This window comes from Rana temporaria, chromosome 1 (assembly GCF_905171775.1).
Source record: "Rana temporaria chromosome 1, aRanTem1.1, whole genome shotgun sequence".
Classification (NCBI taxonomy): Eukaryota; Metazoa; Chordata; class Amphibia; order Anura; family Ranidae; genus Rana; species Rana temporaria.
In genome coordinates this window covers 390,267,659-390,284,865 of record NC_053489.1, presented here as the reverse complement: position 1 = coordinate 390,284,865, position 17,207 = coordinate 390,267,659, and the positions used below count along the sequence as shown (strand labels likewise).

At 42.6% G+C, this 17,207-nt stretch overlaps 1 protein-coding gene across 4 annotated transcripts in view; it reads left to right on the top strand.

The window, feature by feature from the left end:
• REXO1 (RNA exonuclease 1 homolog) overlaps positions 1-17,207 on the top strand; it is a 213,213-nt gene that overhangs the window by 174,663 nt on the left and 21,343 nt on the right. For all 4 annotated transcript variants that reach the window (XM_040322589.1, XM_040322588.1, XM_040322586.1 and 1 more), the window contains one exon: positions 9,839-9,977. In XM_040322589.1, coding sequence (XP_040178523.1) covers positions 9,839-9,977 — 139 coding nt within the window. The remainder of the gene's footprint in view (positions 1-9,838; positions 9,978-17,207) is intronic.

Below are 17,207 nucleotides of genomic sequence, written 5' to 3'. Positions count from 1 at the left end.
CGAAAGAGCTGAAAAACCACATTGTTTTCGTATTTGTTGGCTGACAAAGTTTTGCCATCTTTATGCAGAACAAGTTCACGGCCAATGCCCTTCGGACAAAATTCCACGGATTTGTCTGATGGAAATCCGATCGTGTGTACAAGGCTTTAGATTGAGAACTGGGTGATCACATGACCCATGATCGCTTAGTTCTCATTCTGCTCTGAGTAGAGAGCAGTGACTGTCAGTCAACGTTTTCCATTCTGCCCCTCCTGCTGGGCAGGGAGCTGGCACGACTTGCTCGGACCTTCAGTTGCACGCTAAAAGGTGGCGCCAGCTGTCAGGCAGCTGGGTGGTTTCGGACAGTATTGTCAGAATCCTTCCAGAGCCTGGCACATCTCAAAAAGTTTTGGCCATACTTTTCTGTTAATCACTTTAGGACTGGCCGTTTATTATTAAAACAAATGTGTACCCCAAAATTGGGGTTGTGTTTCCTCGGTGGGACTTTTAGATTGGGAGACTGGTTGTAAATAAAGTGAAAAATTGATTGGTAAACAATGATATTGTCACAAAGTATCAAATTGTATTCAGTGTTGTTAAAGTGAACAACACATCAAGGCCAAAGTTACAAAATGTAGTAAAAGCATCCAATATGACCAAGAAAAGGGGCAAGCAAATCCGGGCATACAGAGGTCAAACAACTTTTAAACATCAAAAATTACAAGGATAATAACAAAACATAGAAAACAATATATAATAGCGACAAAAAATTGCGTATAGAAAACGCCCCCTAAGAAAGCTGTCTATTGCAGTAAAGACAGACGTGCCAACGTTTCAAGGCTTATATAGGGTGGAGCCTCTTCATCAGAGCGAGGGTCAAGCAAGGTTGTCGCTGTATAATCTAAAATGAAAGAAAAAATATAAATAGTAATGCAAAAGTGAGATACCAGAAAACAAAAACACAGAAAATATCAATATTCCCTCATTCAGGTCGTTCCCCTTGTGTGAGGAGATGCACAAATGGACATACAGGTGGATGGGCCATAAAAAATGTGTGCCCCCTATGTCAGTAAATATATGTCTGGCTGCACAGCTTATGCGCACAGGTATGCGCTAAAAAGCACTTAAACAATTGGTTTGAACATTAAATTAATTAAATATTGGAGTTGCTTGGGATTACTGACAACAGAAGGCGGCCGTTTATTATTAAACGATTGTTAGGTTCAATTGCTCTTCTGAGTGGATTTACATCCTCTCAGAACTGTACTTGTGTGCACACAGTCTAGTGATCGCACTGTGATTTGGATGGTGCTGCAGATCACAGGCACTGTGATTGGATAGTGCAGATCACAGGCAAGATGTACAGAGCTAATAAGATTGACCTTGTACTTTGTGATCTCTGTGACCAATTGCAGTGGGCACAGCTATAAACCATGCCTGTGATCATACTTGTTAGTGGACAAGTGCTAATTGCAGACAAAGTACAGAGCCAATGAAAGTGGCTATGTATCTTATGATTGCTGTGTCCAATAACAGCGTTCACAAGTATAGACACTGGCTATGATGAGAAGGCAGGAGAGGGGAGAACTGGCTGCTTATTGCAGCAAGTGCTTTAGTTCAAATAACAGTACTGCGTGTCAAATCACAGCACCCCTAGACTTAAAGTGACAGAGCCCTGCCTGATAATATTACCGCAATACATCCGATTCAAGTACACCTTTATTTTACTGATCACAGCCGACGCCAGTGTTTTTAGTTTTGCCAATCGTAGCCAATGCCAGTGTTTTTCACCTTTTGTGGAGCTATTCTACTGTCCTGGCACTTCAGGGCCTCTGAAAATGAGATAGTCAGGAAATTGGATGTGTATTTTATGTGGTATCCCCATACCCAGGAAGTGTAGTAGACTGCTTGAGGTGTAAGATGTAATTCTAAGTGAACCTATTCTGGTTATGGGAAATATCACGTTAAAACGACAACTTTGCTGGAAATTTTTTTTATTTTCCAAAAACGTTTGTCAAAATAACTTTTTTACAGACTGACCATGCCTTTTAGAAAATGCCTTGTGCTGTCTGCTTTCCAAAGTAGGATAAATTTGCAGGTGTTTTCAGTTGACAGAAAATCTGATATGTAATTCATGCCCCTGGAAAATTATGGGTGTTGGATTTTTATCCACCCTATGTGGCTAGGCAGTGACAAAGTTTTGCAAATGCGGTACCCCTTGTAAGTATGCTCATGCTTCTAAAAAAGAAAAATGGAGAGCGGTTTAATTTATGTTCTTCATTTAAAAAACGTGGCAAAAAATTAGATTTTTAAAATACTCACCATGTCTGTTGCTAAATGCCTTGGGATATCTACTTTCCAAAAACTTGGGTCATTTTGAGAGAGTTTATGTGGTTCTGGCATTTAACAGCCTCAAGAAATGCAATAGACAGTCAACCTAACTGACCTAATAACCAACAAAAGTTCATAAATTGCGCGCGTGCGTGTGTGTGCGTGTGTGTGTGCGTGTGTGTGCGTGTGTGCGTGCATAATAAATATGTATGCAAAAGTTTAGGAACCCCTATTTCCATGATTTATCATTTATAAATATTGATAATATTTGGATCAGCAATTTCATTTTGATCTATCAAATAACTGAAGGACAGTAATATTTCAGTAGTGAAATGAGGTTTATTGGATTAACAGAAAATGCGCAATATGCATCAAAACTAAAGTAGAAAGGTGCATAAATTTGGGCATCCCAACAGAAAAATCACATCAATATTTCATAGAGCCTCCTTTAGCATAAATAACAGCCTCTAGACGCTTCCCATAGCCTGTAATGAGTGTCTGGATTCTGCATGAATGTATTTTGGACCATTCCTCAATGCAAAATAGCTCCAGTTTAGTTAGGTTTGATGGTTGCCGAGCATGGACAGCGCGCTTCAAATCGCCCTACAGATGTTCAATGATATTCAGGTCTGGGGACTGGGATGGCCATTTCAGAACATCGTACTTGTTCCGCTGCATAAATGCCCGAGTAGATTTTGAGCAGTGTTTTGGGTTGTTGTCTTGTTGAATATCCAGCCCCTGCGTAACTTCAACTTTGTGACTGATTCCTCAACATTATTCTTTAAGAAACTGCGGATATAGAGTGGAATCCATGCAACGCTCAACTTTAACCAGATGGCCACACAGCATGATAGAACCTCCACCAAATTTTACTGTGGGCAGCAAGTGTTTTTCTTGGAGTGCTGTGTTCTTTTGCCGCCATGCATAACGCCCCTTGTTATGACCAAATAACTTAATCTGTGTTTCATCAGTCCACAGCACCTTATACCAAAATGAAGCTGGCTTGTCCAAATGTGCGTTTGCATACCTCAAGTGACTCAGTTTGTGGCGTTTGTGCAGAAAAGGCTTTTTTTGCATCACTCTCCCATACAGGATGCACAGTGACACCATCTGCAACAAGTTGATGATGAGGTGGTCCGTGGGCTGTTTTGACCATTCTCCCCATCCTTCGCCTCTCCAATTTTATGTGGCCTGCCACTTCTGGCCTTAACAAGAACTGTGCCTGGGGTCTTCCATTTCCTCACAATGGGCCAGATTCACAAAAGAGATACGACGGCGTATCTCCTGATACGCCGTCGTATCTCTGAGATCCGTCCGTCGTAACTATGCGCCTGATTCATAGAATCAGGTTACTCCTAGATCTCCCAAAGATCCGACAGGTGTAATTGACTTACACCGTCGCATCTTATGCTGCAATTCTAGGCCGGCCGCTAGGTGGCGATTCCATTGCGGCTGGCGTAGAATATGCAAATGATTCGTTACGCCGATTTACGAACGTACGCTTTGCCCGTCGCTGTAAATTTACGTCGTTTCCGTAGAGATACGCGGCGTAAAACGAAATCTGCCCTCTAGGTGGTCTAGCCAATGTTAAGTATGGCCGTCGTTCCCGCGTCGAAATTTGAAATTTCACGTTGTTTCCGTAAGTCGTCCGTGAATGGCGCTCGACGCCATTGACGTCCTTGCGACGTCATTTAGCGCAATGCACGTCGGGAAATTTTAGGGACAGAGCATGCGCAGTACGTTCGGCGCGGGAACGCGCCTAATTTAAATGGTCCCCGCCCCATTTGAATTAGTCGGGCTTGCGCCGGGTGGATTTACGCTACGCCGCCGCAAGTTTACAGGCAAGTGCTTTGTGAATCAAGCACTTGCGCGGAAAACTTGCGGCGGTGTAACGTAAATGTAATACGTTACGCCGCCGCAGAGTAAGTCGATTCTACGTGAATCTGGCCCTATGTTCCTCACAGTGGACACTGACAGCTTATATTTCTGCGATAACTTTTTGTAGCCTTCCCCTAAACCATAATGTAGAACAATCTTTGTTTTCAGGTCATTTGAAAGTTGTTTTGAGGCCCCCATGTTGCCACTCTTCAGAGGAGAGTCAAAGAGAACAACAACTTGCAATTGGCCACTTTAAATACCCTTTCTCATGATTGGATGCACCTGTCTATGAAGTTCAAGGCTTAATGAGCTCACCAAACCAATTGTGTGTTCCAATTAATCAGTGCTAAGTAGTTACCAGTTTTCAAATCAACAAAATGACAAGGGTGCCCAAATTTATGCACCTGTCTAATTTCGTTTTGATGCATATTGCGCATTTTCTGTTAATGCAATAAACCTCATTTCACTACCGAAATATTACTGTGTCCTTCAGTTATTTGATAGATCAAAATGAAATTACCGATCCAAATACCCACATTTTTATAAATGGCAATCATGGAAATTGTCAGGGGTTCCTAAACTTTTGCTGTGTGTGTGTGTGTGTGTGTGTGTGTGTGTGTAATAAATAAATATATATATATACACACACAGTGGGTACGGAAAGTATTCAGACCCCTTAAAATTTTCACTCTTTGTTATATTGCAGCCATTTGCTAAAATCATTTAAGTTCATTTGTTTCCTCAATGTACACACAGCACCCCATATTGACAGAAAAACACAGAACTGTTGACATTTTTGCAGATTTATTAAAGAAAAACTGAAATATCACATGATCCGAAGTATTCAGACCTTTTGCTGAGTGTTTAGTAGAAGCACCCTTTTTGATCTTATGAGTCTTTTTGGGAACGATGCAACAAGTTTTTCACACCTGGATTTGGGGATCCTCTGCCATTCCACTCCAGTTCTGTCAGGTTGGATGGTAAACATTGGTGGACAGCCATTTTTAGGTCTCTCTAGAGATGCTCAATTGGGTTTAAGTCAGGGCTCTGGCTGGGCCATTCAATAACAGTCATGGAGTTGTTGTGAAGCCATTGCTTCGGTATTTTAGCTGTGTGCTTAGGGTCATTGTCTTGTTGGAAGATAAACCTTCGGCCCAGTCTGAGGTCCTGAGCACTCTGGAGACGTTTTTTTGTCCAGGATATCCCTGTACTTGGCCGCATTCATCTTTCCCTCGATTGCAACCAGTTGTCTTGTCCCTGCAGCTGAAAAACACCCCACAGCATGATGCTGCCACCACCATGCTTCACTGTTGGAACTGTATTGGACAGGTGATGAGCAGTGCCTGGTTTTCTCCACACATACCGCTTGGAATTAAAGAGGTTGTAATGGTTCGTTTTTTATTTTCTAAATAGGTTCCTTTAAGCTAGTGCATTGTTGGTTCACTTACCTTTTCCTTCAATTTCCCTTCTAAATGTTTTTTTCTTTGTCTGAATTATTTCTCACTTCCTGTTCTTCCTCAGTAAGCTATTCAGTAAGCTGTTCTAAATGACTTTCCACCGCTCGAATGATGGTGGAAAGCTTACTGAGGAGAAACAGGAAGTGAGAAATTCAAACAAAGAAAAAAACATTTAGAAGGGAAATGGAAGGAAAAGGTAAGTGAACCAACAATGCACTAGCTTAAAGGAACCAATTCAGAAAATAAAAGACGAACCTTTACAACCCCTTTAAGGCCAAAAAGTTCTATCTTGGTCTCATCAGACCAGAGAATCTTATTTCTCATCATCTTGGAGTCCTTCAGGTGTTTTTTTTTTAGGAAACTCCATGCAGGCTTTTATGTGTCTTGCACTGAGGAGAGGCTTCCGTCGGGTCTTTCTGCCATAAAGCCCCGACTGGTGGAGGGCTGCAGTAATGGTTGACCTTCTACAACTTTCTCCCATCTCCCGACTGCATCTCTGGAGCTCAGCCACAGTGATCGTTGGGTTCTTCTTTACCTCTCTCACCAAGGATCTTCTTCCCTGATAGCTCAGTTTGGCCGGACGGCCAGCTCTAGGAAGAGTTCTGGTCGTCCCAAACGTCTTCCATTTAAGGATTATGGAGGCCACTGTGCTCCTAGGAACCTTAGTCTGCTTGTCTTCAGCAAACTGTTTGCGGGCTTTCTTGTACATCATATTTTTGAAGAGGCTTCCTTCTGGGATGACAGCCATGCAGTCTAATTTGATGCAGTTTGTGATGTTGTAGTCTGAACCCCCACCCCTTCAACCTCTGCAGCAAAGCTGGAAGCACTCGTATGTCTATTTCCCAAGGACAACCTCTGGATATGATGTGCACACCACTTCTTTGATAGACCATGGTGAGGCCTGTTCTAAGTGGAACCTCTCCTATTAAACCACTGTATGGTCTTGGCCACCATGCTGCAACTCGGTTTCAGGGTCTTGGCAGTCTCTTTATAGCCTAAGCCATCGATTATATATATATATATATATATATATATATATATATATATATATATATATATATATATAATCCTGGTTTAAACTTCTCCACAACATTATCCCTGATCTGGTGTTTTCCTTGGTCTTTATGATGCGGTTTGTTCACAAAGGTTCTCTAACAAACCTCTGAGGGCTTCACAGAACCGCTGTATTTATACTGAGATTACATTTCATACAGTTGTACTCTATTTACTAATTAGGTGACTTTTAAAGGCAATTGGTTCCACTAGATTTTAGCTAAAAGAGGACTGAATACAAATGCACGCCGCACGTTTCAGATATTTATTTGTAAAAAAAAAATTGAAAACCATTTATCATTTTCCTTTACATTTTTGGATGCAACATGACAAAATGTGGAAAATTTCAAGGGGTACGAATACTTTCAAGGCACTTACTTTCTGTTACAGGCAAAGTAAGTAAGAAAAGTGTGTGTCCTTTTCTTTTATATGGTAAATAAGTGATCATCATTAAAAAAATTACAGCCTAAAATAAAATTAATGTTGCATGTAGAACATTCTGCTATTGATGTGGTTAAGCAACTTTGTGAATAGGTCATGGAAAAATGCAAGTTCTTGGATAGATATGGGAATTTTCATATTATTCCTTAGGATGCAGTTACCAGTCATGAAGAAAAGGGGGGCGGGGGTGAGTATGGCACAACTATAAATCTGCCAGGGATAAGCCTGCCACCAAGAGTGAGTGACCATAGAAGAAAGAATCAATCTAGAAAGGGAGGCCATCAAGAGAGACCTAACTTGAGGCCTGAGAACTTTTAAGTAGTTTCTGTTTAAATTGGTTGAGTTTTCGAGTAGGTATAGTTACATCAGAATTGTCAATGAAGAAGTGCAGTATTCAGGGCTATGGGGAATTCATATAACAATTAAGTTTAATTGTTATATGAATTCCCCATAGCCCTGAATACTGCACTTCTTCTTTGACAATTCTGGGTAGTAGGTGCAACAGCAAAAAACACACAGATTTTTGTTTAAAAGTTTTTTGGAAAAATTTTATGGTGGGAGTCCATACACTTGTGTCAGCTACTGATCCAGAGCGCAGCCCACTCTGTAGTAAACAGATAAAAAGAGAAAGACGCACCACTACATGTAGTATTTGCTACAATTTATATTGTATTGGGTTACTCACAGGTCGCAAAGCATCATGCGATCTGTGACGTTGGCACCCCTCGTACCATCTACACTACGCTGCGTTCCACTGTGCGGTCCATCCAGGATCCCGGGAACAGCCAGAGGACTTCCTCCATACACAAGCCCTGCTTCCCCACAGTGTGAGACATCCGACCCGCTCGGCAGACGAGGAGCACAAAGACGGACCCCCCAGTGATTATATTAATAAAGAGCCTGCATTATATCTACCGCTTGTGAGTAACCCAATATGGGGGCTTTAATAAATTGTACCAAATACTACACTTAGTGGCGCTTCTTTCTCTTCTTTTTATGGGGAATTCATATGGGCAGTTAAAAATAAATAATGCAAAACCTTTGGCACACCCAAGGTTCCCTGGCCCTCATGCCATTTTAGATGTAAACAGTAGGGGCCCATGGTGGCAAAGGTGGAAGGGAGAGTGGTAAATATAACTTCTAATAAGTAGAAAAATATATAATTACCCTTCAGAGTCTGGAACAAGAGATGATAAAAAAAACAATTATAAGCAACTGAGGCTAGATAGATTCAGGGTAGGAAGTGCATATCCAACATTCCCAGACTTTGAGACATTTTGAGCACATATTCATACATGTTTTAAGTTCTTGCAAGGGTAGTGTAGGTTTCTTCCAACTTCTAGCAGTGCTATAAAAAGGAAGGTGGCAAGCGTTGCTTGGGAGTTGGGGGAGGCCAGGAATAGGGGGTGTAGAAGAGCTATTTTAGGGTCTAGAATATCTAGAAATATAGTGAACTCTGAATTAATTTTTAAGCCTCAATGGCTGACATAGGCTGCCTCTGTGGCAGCCTAATGGAGTAGTGGCATAAAAAAGCCACTGTTAAATGAAACACCTCTAAAGGGCAAAAAATAGCGCCTGAAAAACACCTCCCCTGCCATCCCAGTGTAAGAGCCCAAGTGCTTTCACACTGGAGCAGTGCGCTTGCTAGACAGGAGAAAAAAGCCTGCTAGCAGCATCTTAGGGGCCTTGCGGGAGCGGTGAATACACCGCTCCTAAAGGCCAGTGCTGCTAATGAAGGTTACCACAGACTCCCCCCCTGCCCCAGTCTAAAAGTGCCCTAAGAGGTTTGCCAGAATGCACAAAGTTGAATATGAAGTCAGTTAAGCCAAGTTCATGGTGTTGAGACCATAATTAGGCTTTTGGCAATTGGGCTAAATGTCTTATTTCATGCAAACCAAACTCTGGTCCTCTTCTTACATAATCACACTATCCCCTTTTGTGAAGCATTGTGGGGATGCTTCACTGCAGCAGGCTCCCATTAGGTTAATGAGTAGAGGGTAGAATAAATTAAGCAAATTGCTTTCTAGTAGAAATCCTGTTGTAGTCTGCTACAAGCCTGAGCTTTGGGCCAAAAAAATTCTCTTTCAGCAAGACGATGACCCCAGGCATATAGCCTAAAGTTAAAAACAAAACTAGGTGGTGTCCAGGTCGGGGGTCTAGATCTCGGTTCAGTGAAAAATGTATGGTTGGATCTCAAAAAGGCTGTTCAATAAAAATTCTCATTGACTTGACAGAGCTGGAGCAGTTTGGAAAAGAGATGGGGAAAACAACCGTGTCTTATGCAATCAGTTAATTTGTGTTTTTTTTTATTGTAAAGCATTTAAATCGTACAGATTTATTTTTACTTTAAAGATTCTATTTCTGTTGATCAGGGATAAATAATATCCACAGATTTTCGATCACAATAAAATATGAATGCTCTTTATTGACACTGTACGTACAGTATGTATAATATACTCAAAATTCATTAAAAAGTTATGTCGAAGGCTGGCAAAATGAAAGTATAAGTATAGCTATACTGCTTTTTGTCATTTTTATTGTTAATTATGCCAGAAGTATTATTTTGCTTTGCTGCAGTATGGCAGTGGGGGTATGGTTGCATTGAACAATATAGGTACTTTTTTGTTCTTTTGTCTTTTTATTAGCTGATTTTCTCAAACCTATTTCTAGTATAATTTGTTTTTATTTTATTTTTTTAGGTTTTCTGGTGTTACTGAAGAAGATCTCGAAAACACAAGAATAACTCTTCGAGATGTTCAAGCAGTTTTGCTCTGCATGTTCAGCTGTGACACTATATTATTAGGCCATAGCTTGGAAAGTGACCTTTTTGCACTAAAGGTAAAATATTATTTCCGTCATTCTGAAATTAAATAAATAGAAACTGGTTTAAATGCAAAAATATTTATAAACAGGGAGAATGGTAGGAGTCGAGACTGAAAACTCTGATAAATTGGAAGGTAGAGAAACCACTGGCATAACCTAGCATGGTTGACACCTGGGACCAATTTTTTTTTTCTCATTTGTTAATTAGGGGACACATTAAGAGATGTAGTTATGTATGTTATGCAGCTTCCTTCAGGAGATTGGTTGCCAGTGTCCAATCAGATGTTTAATAGCAAAGGTACATGTATAATTCAGGTGTAAAAAACTCAATGGAAAATTGAATGCAAGAGCTAGGAGGAAAAATTACACTTACTGCCATCACTGCAATTGCACTGACAGTTCTCTTAAAAACGATCAGTGAAACTCAGGAGAGCAGTGCTATCTGACGGCTCCCTGTGGTCGGTGGGGCTGTCAGTATGGGCTGGTGATGCAATGTGTATCCTTTAGGCTGTGCGGCAGTCCTGTGGTAGAATTCAAAGGCAATGGAACAGGGGGAATGTGAAATGAGATCCTTCAGGGGGAATGTTTCAGAAACATGAGGCAACACATTTCAGAGACAACCTCCTTTCTCAAGCCTAATATGTGTTCAGGGAATCTATTGTTTTTTAAATGCCTCGCAGCAGGATCAAAAGAGAGGGGCTGCAAATAGCTGTAAACTTTAACCACCTCAGCTCCAGAAGGTTTTACCCCCTTTATGACCAGGGCATTTTTTGCTATTTAGCACTGCGCTACTAGCTGGCAATTGGGTGGTAATGCAACACTGTATGCAAAAATCATTTTTATAATTTTTTTGTTTATACAAATTGCTTTCACTTGGTGCTATTCGATCACCACTGGGTTTTATTTTTTTTTGCTACATATAAACAAAATAAGACAAAACACTTTTTTCTTTATCGTACACCACGGGACACAGAGCCATTCATTACATAATGGGTTAAGGTACACCTGCGGTGATTGGACACTGGCACAACCAATTGAAGACAGTTCCCCTCCAAATAACCCGTCCCATCAGGGCTATGTCAAAGAGACCCTCTGGGGGTAAAAAGAGCTATGCTTTTGGCTTCATCCAAGACACCAAATTACGCTGAACCTGGATGGGATCCGGGCCTCATGCACGAGGCGTCGTCTGTAATGCCTCTCTTCGGAGGACTGGGCTCTAGGGTCCAGCATTTTCGCTACATATGCTAAAAGTATTTTACAAGGCCCAGGGGAGAGGTCTCCTTTTTAAATAGGAACCCATATCCCTGAAGGTTGGCACACAAAACCTGCCGTGATGGGTGAAGATTGGTGCTGTCTGAATTTTTTCAGCAGAAAAACCTGGGGCGGGGATGAAGGTAAGAGGAAAAGGAATCCTAAGAAGCAATCTTAAGGATCTTTTTCCAATTTTGAGTAAAGGTGTCTTCTCTTTTTTCGCCAATAGAGGCGAGTAAAGAGCTGAGTTTTGCTCACCACGCTCTATACAGTGTCCGATCCAACAGGACAAGCACACTTCCTCCGCTGCAGAGCTCTGCATAGAATGGCCACCGCTTCTCTCCTCCAGACGCTGGGCAAGTACGCCACAGCACAGTCAATATCTAGCATGAGGAGGCTTCCCCTCGCCCCAGGAAAGCCTCCATTTGCCCTAGGTCACGCACGGGGGCACGCTTTATCGGCGGTGTAGCGTGAGTGTGCACGCGCTAGTTTAAAGCATGGGGCTCAATACAGGAGCCATAAAGGAGAATCGGAGGCTGGCAGCTTTTCCTTTGGGACACCGCAGCATTCAGGGGGCACGTAAGCTCTATGTGGTGGGGCACTCCCAAGAGAGACACGTACTCCATTGCATGAAAATGTGTTTAAGTTGCATACTTTTATGTAGATTGCTAAACTGAACACAGTGATATATGCATTTTGGTACCTCGGCCACTTGCTTAGTAATATGTCTTCCCTTAGAAGGAATTCAGGGATGAAGAAAGACAAGAAAGCACCACCTCCTGAGACAGGGGGCTCTAGCCCTGCCTGCTCTGTACCTTCCTTCCCTGTAAATTTTGACATACCTATACAGAAGGAGCCATTGCCACTATCAGGGGTAACACTTTCTCTGGTGGCACCTGGGCCTGCATATGTCACTGAGGACACTTTTACCGCAGCCCTGGAAAAATTAGAAGGGAAGATCACTACGCTAATCGCAAAGTCATCGCAAAAGGACAAAAAGCGAAGCAGATCTCCTTCGGTGGTTTTACATCCCTTTTCAGAAAAATCGGAGGAGGAGAAGGATGAGGTAACCCCTACAGAGGACAGGGATGAGGAGTCGGATGGATCAGGGATATCAGAGGAACCCTTCTCTTCCCAGATGCTAAGGTCACAGGTAAAATGTTATGCTGAAACAGTGCGTACTGCATTCAGGTTGCCCTCTTAGGAGTTAACTGAATCGCCTGTCTCCTCTTTGGGTTCATTAAAATCCCTTCAGGGTGCATGCTCTTTTCCGGTTCATCCGTTATTAAAGAAGTTAATCTACGCAGACTGGCTACATCCAGATAAGCGCTCTCACCTCCTAAGAAGTTTGACATTCTTTAGACCTATGGAGAAAGAGTTTCCCAAGGAGTGGAGTCTGCCTTCTGTAGATGCAGCCATTCCTTGTCTAAATAAGAACCTGACTTGTCCAGTGGATAATGTACAGGTATAATGTAGGCATGTGTCAGGTCCTCAAGGACCATGTAAAACAGGGGCTGAAGGAGCTGCCTCCAGAACAAGTCAAATTGTGGGAGAATTTGCTTAAAGCCTTATGTTTTACAATACATGCTATGAGAGATTCATCTCGTCTCACACTCCAGCTGGTGCACATTTGCAGAATTCTTTGGCTAAAGCATTGGTCAGCAGAGGCACAATGCAAAAAACTTTTGGCCAGTTTCCCCTTTCATAGCAAACGCCTCTTTGGGGAAGATTTGGAAAAATCTATCCAAAAGATATCGAGTGGGAAGACCACTCTATTACCAGAGAAAAAGAAAAACAATCGACCTTGTTTTAAATGTGCTCTCTCCCCGGCTCCTGGTAAATCTACCTCCACCCAGTGGCGATGGCATTTTCAGCCAGCCACAAAGGCTAAAGAAGACCAGGCCCAGAAAAAACAGAAGCAGTGGGGTTCAAAAGCTAACAAGCAAAACCCCAAAGCCTCTTTATGAAGAGGCGCCCCCACTCGGCCGAGTGGGGGGACGGCTTTGTCAGTTTTCAGCGGCATGGCAGACAGAAATCCAGGACAAGTGGGTAGTATCCACCGTATCCCTAGGGTACAAGCTGGAATTTCGAGAGATCCCATCTTCTCAGTTTTCGAAGCTCAAGGATCCGCCTTCAAAGGATTGGATTACTTGCTGTCTCAAGGGGTGATCACATAAGTACCCCTAAAAGAGCAAGGTTCAGGTTTTGATTCAAACCTCTTTGTAATCCCAAAACCAAACGGAGACGTCCGACCCATTCTGGATCTAAGATCTCAAAATCAATTCCTAAACATTCGCCATTTCCGAATGGAGACTATTCAAACAGTGGTTGCTACCCTACAAGGCAGAGAATTAATGGTGTCGATAGACATCAAAGATGCATATTTACATGTGCCTTTCCATCCCGCTTACCAAAAGTTCTTAAGGTTTGCGGTAGAACATCGCCACTTCCAGTTTGTGGCTCTGCCCTTTGTGGCTACCGCACCCTGGGTATTTACAAAGGTGCTTGCCCCTCTGTTGGCACAGGGCATAGCGATAACAGCCTATCTAGGCGATTTTACTTGTGATCGATCAGTCAGAGGCAGGATTAGATCACGCTGTGCTCACCACTATAAAATACCTGGAGCATTTAGGATGGATTGTAAACTTAGAAAAATCCTCTCTACAAGCCAAGCCCAAAGAAGGGTAGAGTATTTGGGCATGATCATACACAGCCCAAAGCCGGGTATTCCTACAAGAGCCAAAGATCAAGTCGCTGAAGGACCTGATCCACAAGGTCAAAGTAAAGACCATTTATTCGCCTTTGAGACTATTAGGGAAGATGGTAGCCTCCTTCAAGGCTGTCCCCTACACCCAGTTTTGTTCAAGATTTCAGGGCAGTATTTTAGCCGCCTGGAACAGGAAGATCCAAGCTCTGGATTTACCCATGCGCCTGTCTTCACAGGTGCGCCAAAGCTTCAGTTGGTGGTTACTTGCAGAAAGCAAGATCCTTTCTCCCAGTCACCTGGAACGTGGTGCCTACGGATGCCAGATTAAGGGGCTGGGGAGCAGTGTTAGAAGAAGCTTCAGACCAGGGAACCTGAGCAAAAACCGAAAGGAGCCTGTCCATCAACATACTGTATATACGGGCAGTTTACTTGGCCCTCACAACCTGGACACAGGTTACAGGGCCACCCAGTTCGGATTCAATCCGACAATGCTACTGCAGTAGCTTGCATCAATCACCAAGGAGGCACCCGCAGTCAGGGTGCTCAAAATCGGATTTTGACATGGGCAGAAAAACATGTTCCTTGTCTCTCTGCATTCTTCATTCCAGGGGTAGAAAACTGGCAAGCTGACTATCTGAGTCGCCAGCAGCTATCACCAGGAGAGTGGTCTCTCCACCCCGACATCTTTCAGGCCATATGCCAGAGATGGGGGACCTCGGATGTAGCCCTGCTAGATTCCAGGTTCAACAGGAAGTTGGACAACTTTTGTTTTCAGGATGAGAGATCCTCTAGCCTACGGATCGGATGCTCTAATAATTCCTTGGAATCAGTTCTCACTGATCTATGCATTTCCTCCGTTCGCTCTCTTACAAAGGCTACTTTGCAGGATCAAGAAGGAAGGAATTCCAGTAATTCTAGTGGCCCCAAATTGGCCCAGAAGGCCCTGTTACACCAAAATCATGAAGATGGCGGTAGGAAAACCTTGGAAGCTTCCGCTTCGTCACGTCCTGCTGTCGCAATGTCCAGTGTTCCATCCTTTCTTACAAAAGCTAAATTTGACGGTCTGGCTGCTGAGACCCACATTTTGAAGAAACCGGTCCAGTTCTTTCTACACGCCTTAATGTTAGAAAGCCAGCCTCCAGGCTTATCTACTATAGAGTCTGGAAAGCATATGTTTCATGGTGTGAAACTAAGAGACGGCATCCTCAGAAATATGACTCGAGTAGGATTCTCGCCTTTTGCCAGCTAGGCGTGGATATGAAATTAGTCCTTAGTACCATTAGGGTCAAATATTGGCTCTTATCCGTCTTTTTTCAGAGACCGCTGGCATCTCATTCCCTTGTGCGGGCATTCATTCAGGGGGTACTGCGGATGAATCTGCCAGTCAAGTCTCCCTTGTGCCCATGGGATTTGAATTTAGTATTGTCAGGGTTGCAAAAGCAAACTTTTGAATCTATTCGCCATATTCCGCTGATCCTTTTAAGCAGATAGCTTTTTTGATTGCTATCTATTCGGCTAGAAGAGTATCTGAATTGGCAGCTCTTTCTTGCAAAGAGCCTTATTTAATTTGTCACAAAGACAAGATTGTACTACGACCCCATCCTGCCTTTTTACCTAAGGTGGTGTCGGCTTTTCATTTAAATCGAGACATTGTTCTGCCTTCTTTTTTTCCAGATCTGCGGACAGCGGAAGAAAGTTTATTGCACTCCCTAGATCTTTCTTTATTTTGCCAGATGGTCCCAAGAAGGAACAAGCGGCATCAAAATCCACTATCTCTAGGTGGATTCGACAAACAATTATTCAAGCCTATGGTTAACAGAAAAAAGAGAAGTCCTATTCTTTTAAAGTTGCACTCTACCATGGTGATAAGTGCTTCATGGGCAGGTCATCACCAGGCTTTGTTGGCTGCAATGGTCCGCTCTAATACAGCTATACAGGGCTTTAAGTACGGAGAATTACATTATTTACAATATATATAATTACAAAATTATGTACGCTGACGATACGATGCTATTCCTGGGTGATACTTCTGATTCCCTTCGGGAGGCTATGAGGGTGATAGGGGAGTTTGGGGAATATTCTGGTCTAGTTATAAACTGCAAAAAACAAGCATAAATCTGCGCTATCTGGATGAAAAGCTGCCACAAACAATCTAGTGAAACAAGAAAGTGCAAAACATACAAAAACAATTAAGTGGCGCTAGAAAATAATGATAATGGAAATGCTATAACAAAATCATATAACAATGTGAACCAAATAAAAAGTCCATGTATAATATATAAAAAAAGGCAGTGAGTCGCTGAAAAGATGCACCACCAGTGAATGATCTCCTATGATGGACGAATCGGAACACCACGGTGAAAATAATGAATAAATGTGTGAGGAAGTAACCACACATTTATTCATTATTTTCACCGTGGTGTTCCGATTCGTCCATCATAGGAGATCATTCACTGGTGGTGCATCTTTTCAGCGACTCACTGCCTTTTTTTGATATATTATACATGGACTTTTTATTTGGTTCACATTGTTATATGATTTATTTTGTTATAGCATTTCCATTATCATTATTTTCTAGCGCCACTTAATTGTTTTTGTCTAGTTATAAACTGGACCAAGTCGTCCCTGATGTTGCTGGATGAGATGCCGGAACCCTCAGTGCTGACCTTGTGGGATATTCCGCTTGCAAGTTCCTTTAGATATTTTGGGTATACAGGTGACCCCCAAGCCTCTAGACTATATTGGACTCAATTTGACCCCCTTGATTAACCGCTGTTGAGATGTTAAAGTTTGGAGCAAACTCAAGTTGTCCCTTGCGGGTCGCGTAAACCTTGTTAAAATGCTTATGCCACAATTGCTCTATGTCCTTCACAACACCCCGATGGTCATCCCTCTGAGTAAATTTTGCATTATAAACTTGATTTTTCGGTCACTCCTCTGGCAGTCAAAACCGGCCAGGATAAAACTGGAACAGTTGCAGCGTCCAAAGGATGCTGGAGGACTGGCGCTGCCCAATCCTTGGCTTTATTACTTGGCCGCACAGTTACAACACATTGCCAGGGCAGTACACCCCCAGCCGGAGTTACTTATGAATCTGTTGGACTCCACGCCAGCGCTCCTTCGATTTACCACGAGGTCGGGGGTGGCGGATGGTCTTGAGGCCTTGCGTTTTAGTAAGTCCAATACGTTATTCCCTACCTATATACTTATGCAAAAAATGTGGAATAAGGTAAGAGCTATGCAGGGATTCACTAAGTATAGCCCCATATGGGATAACAATTGCTACC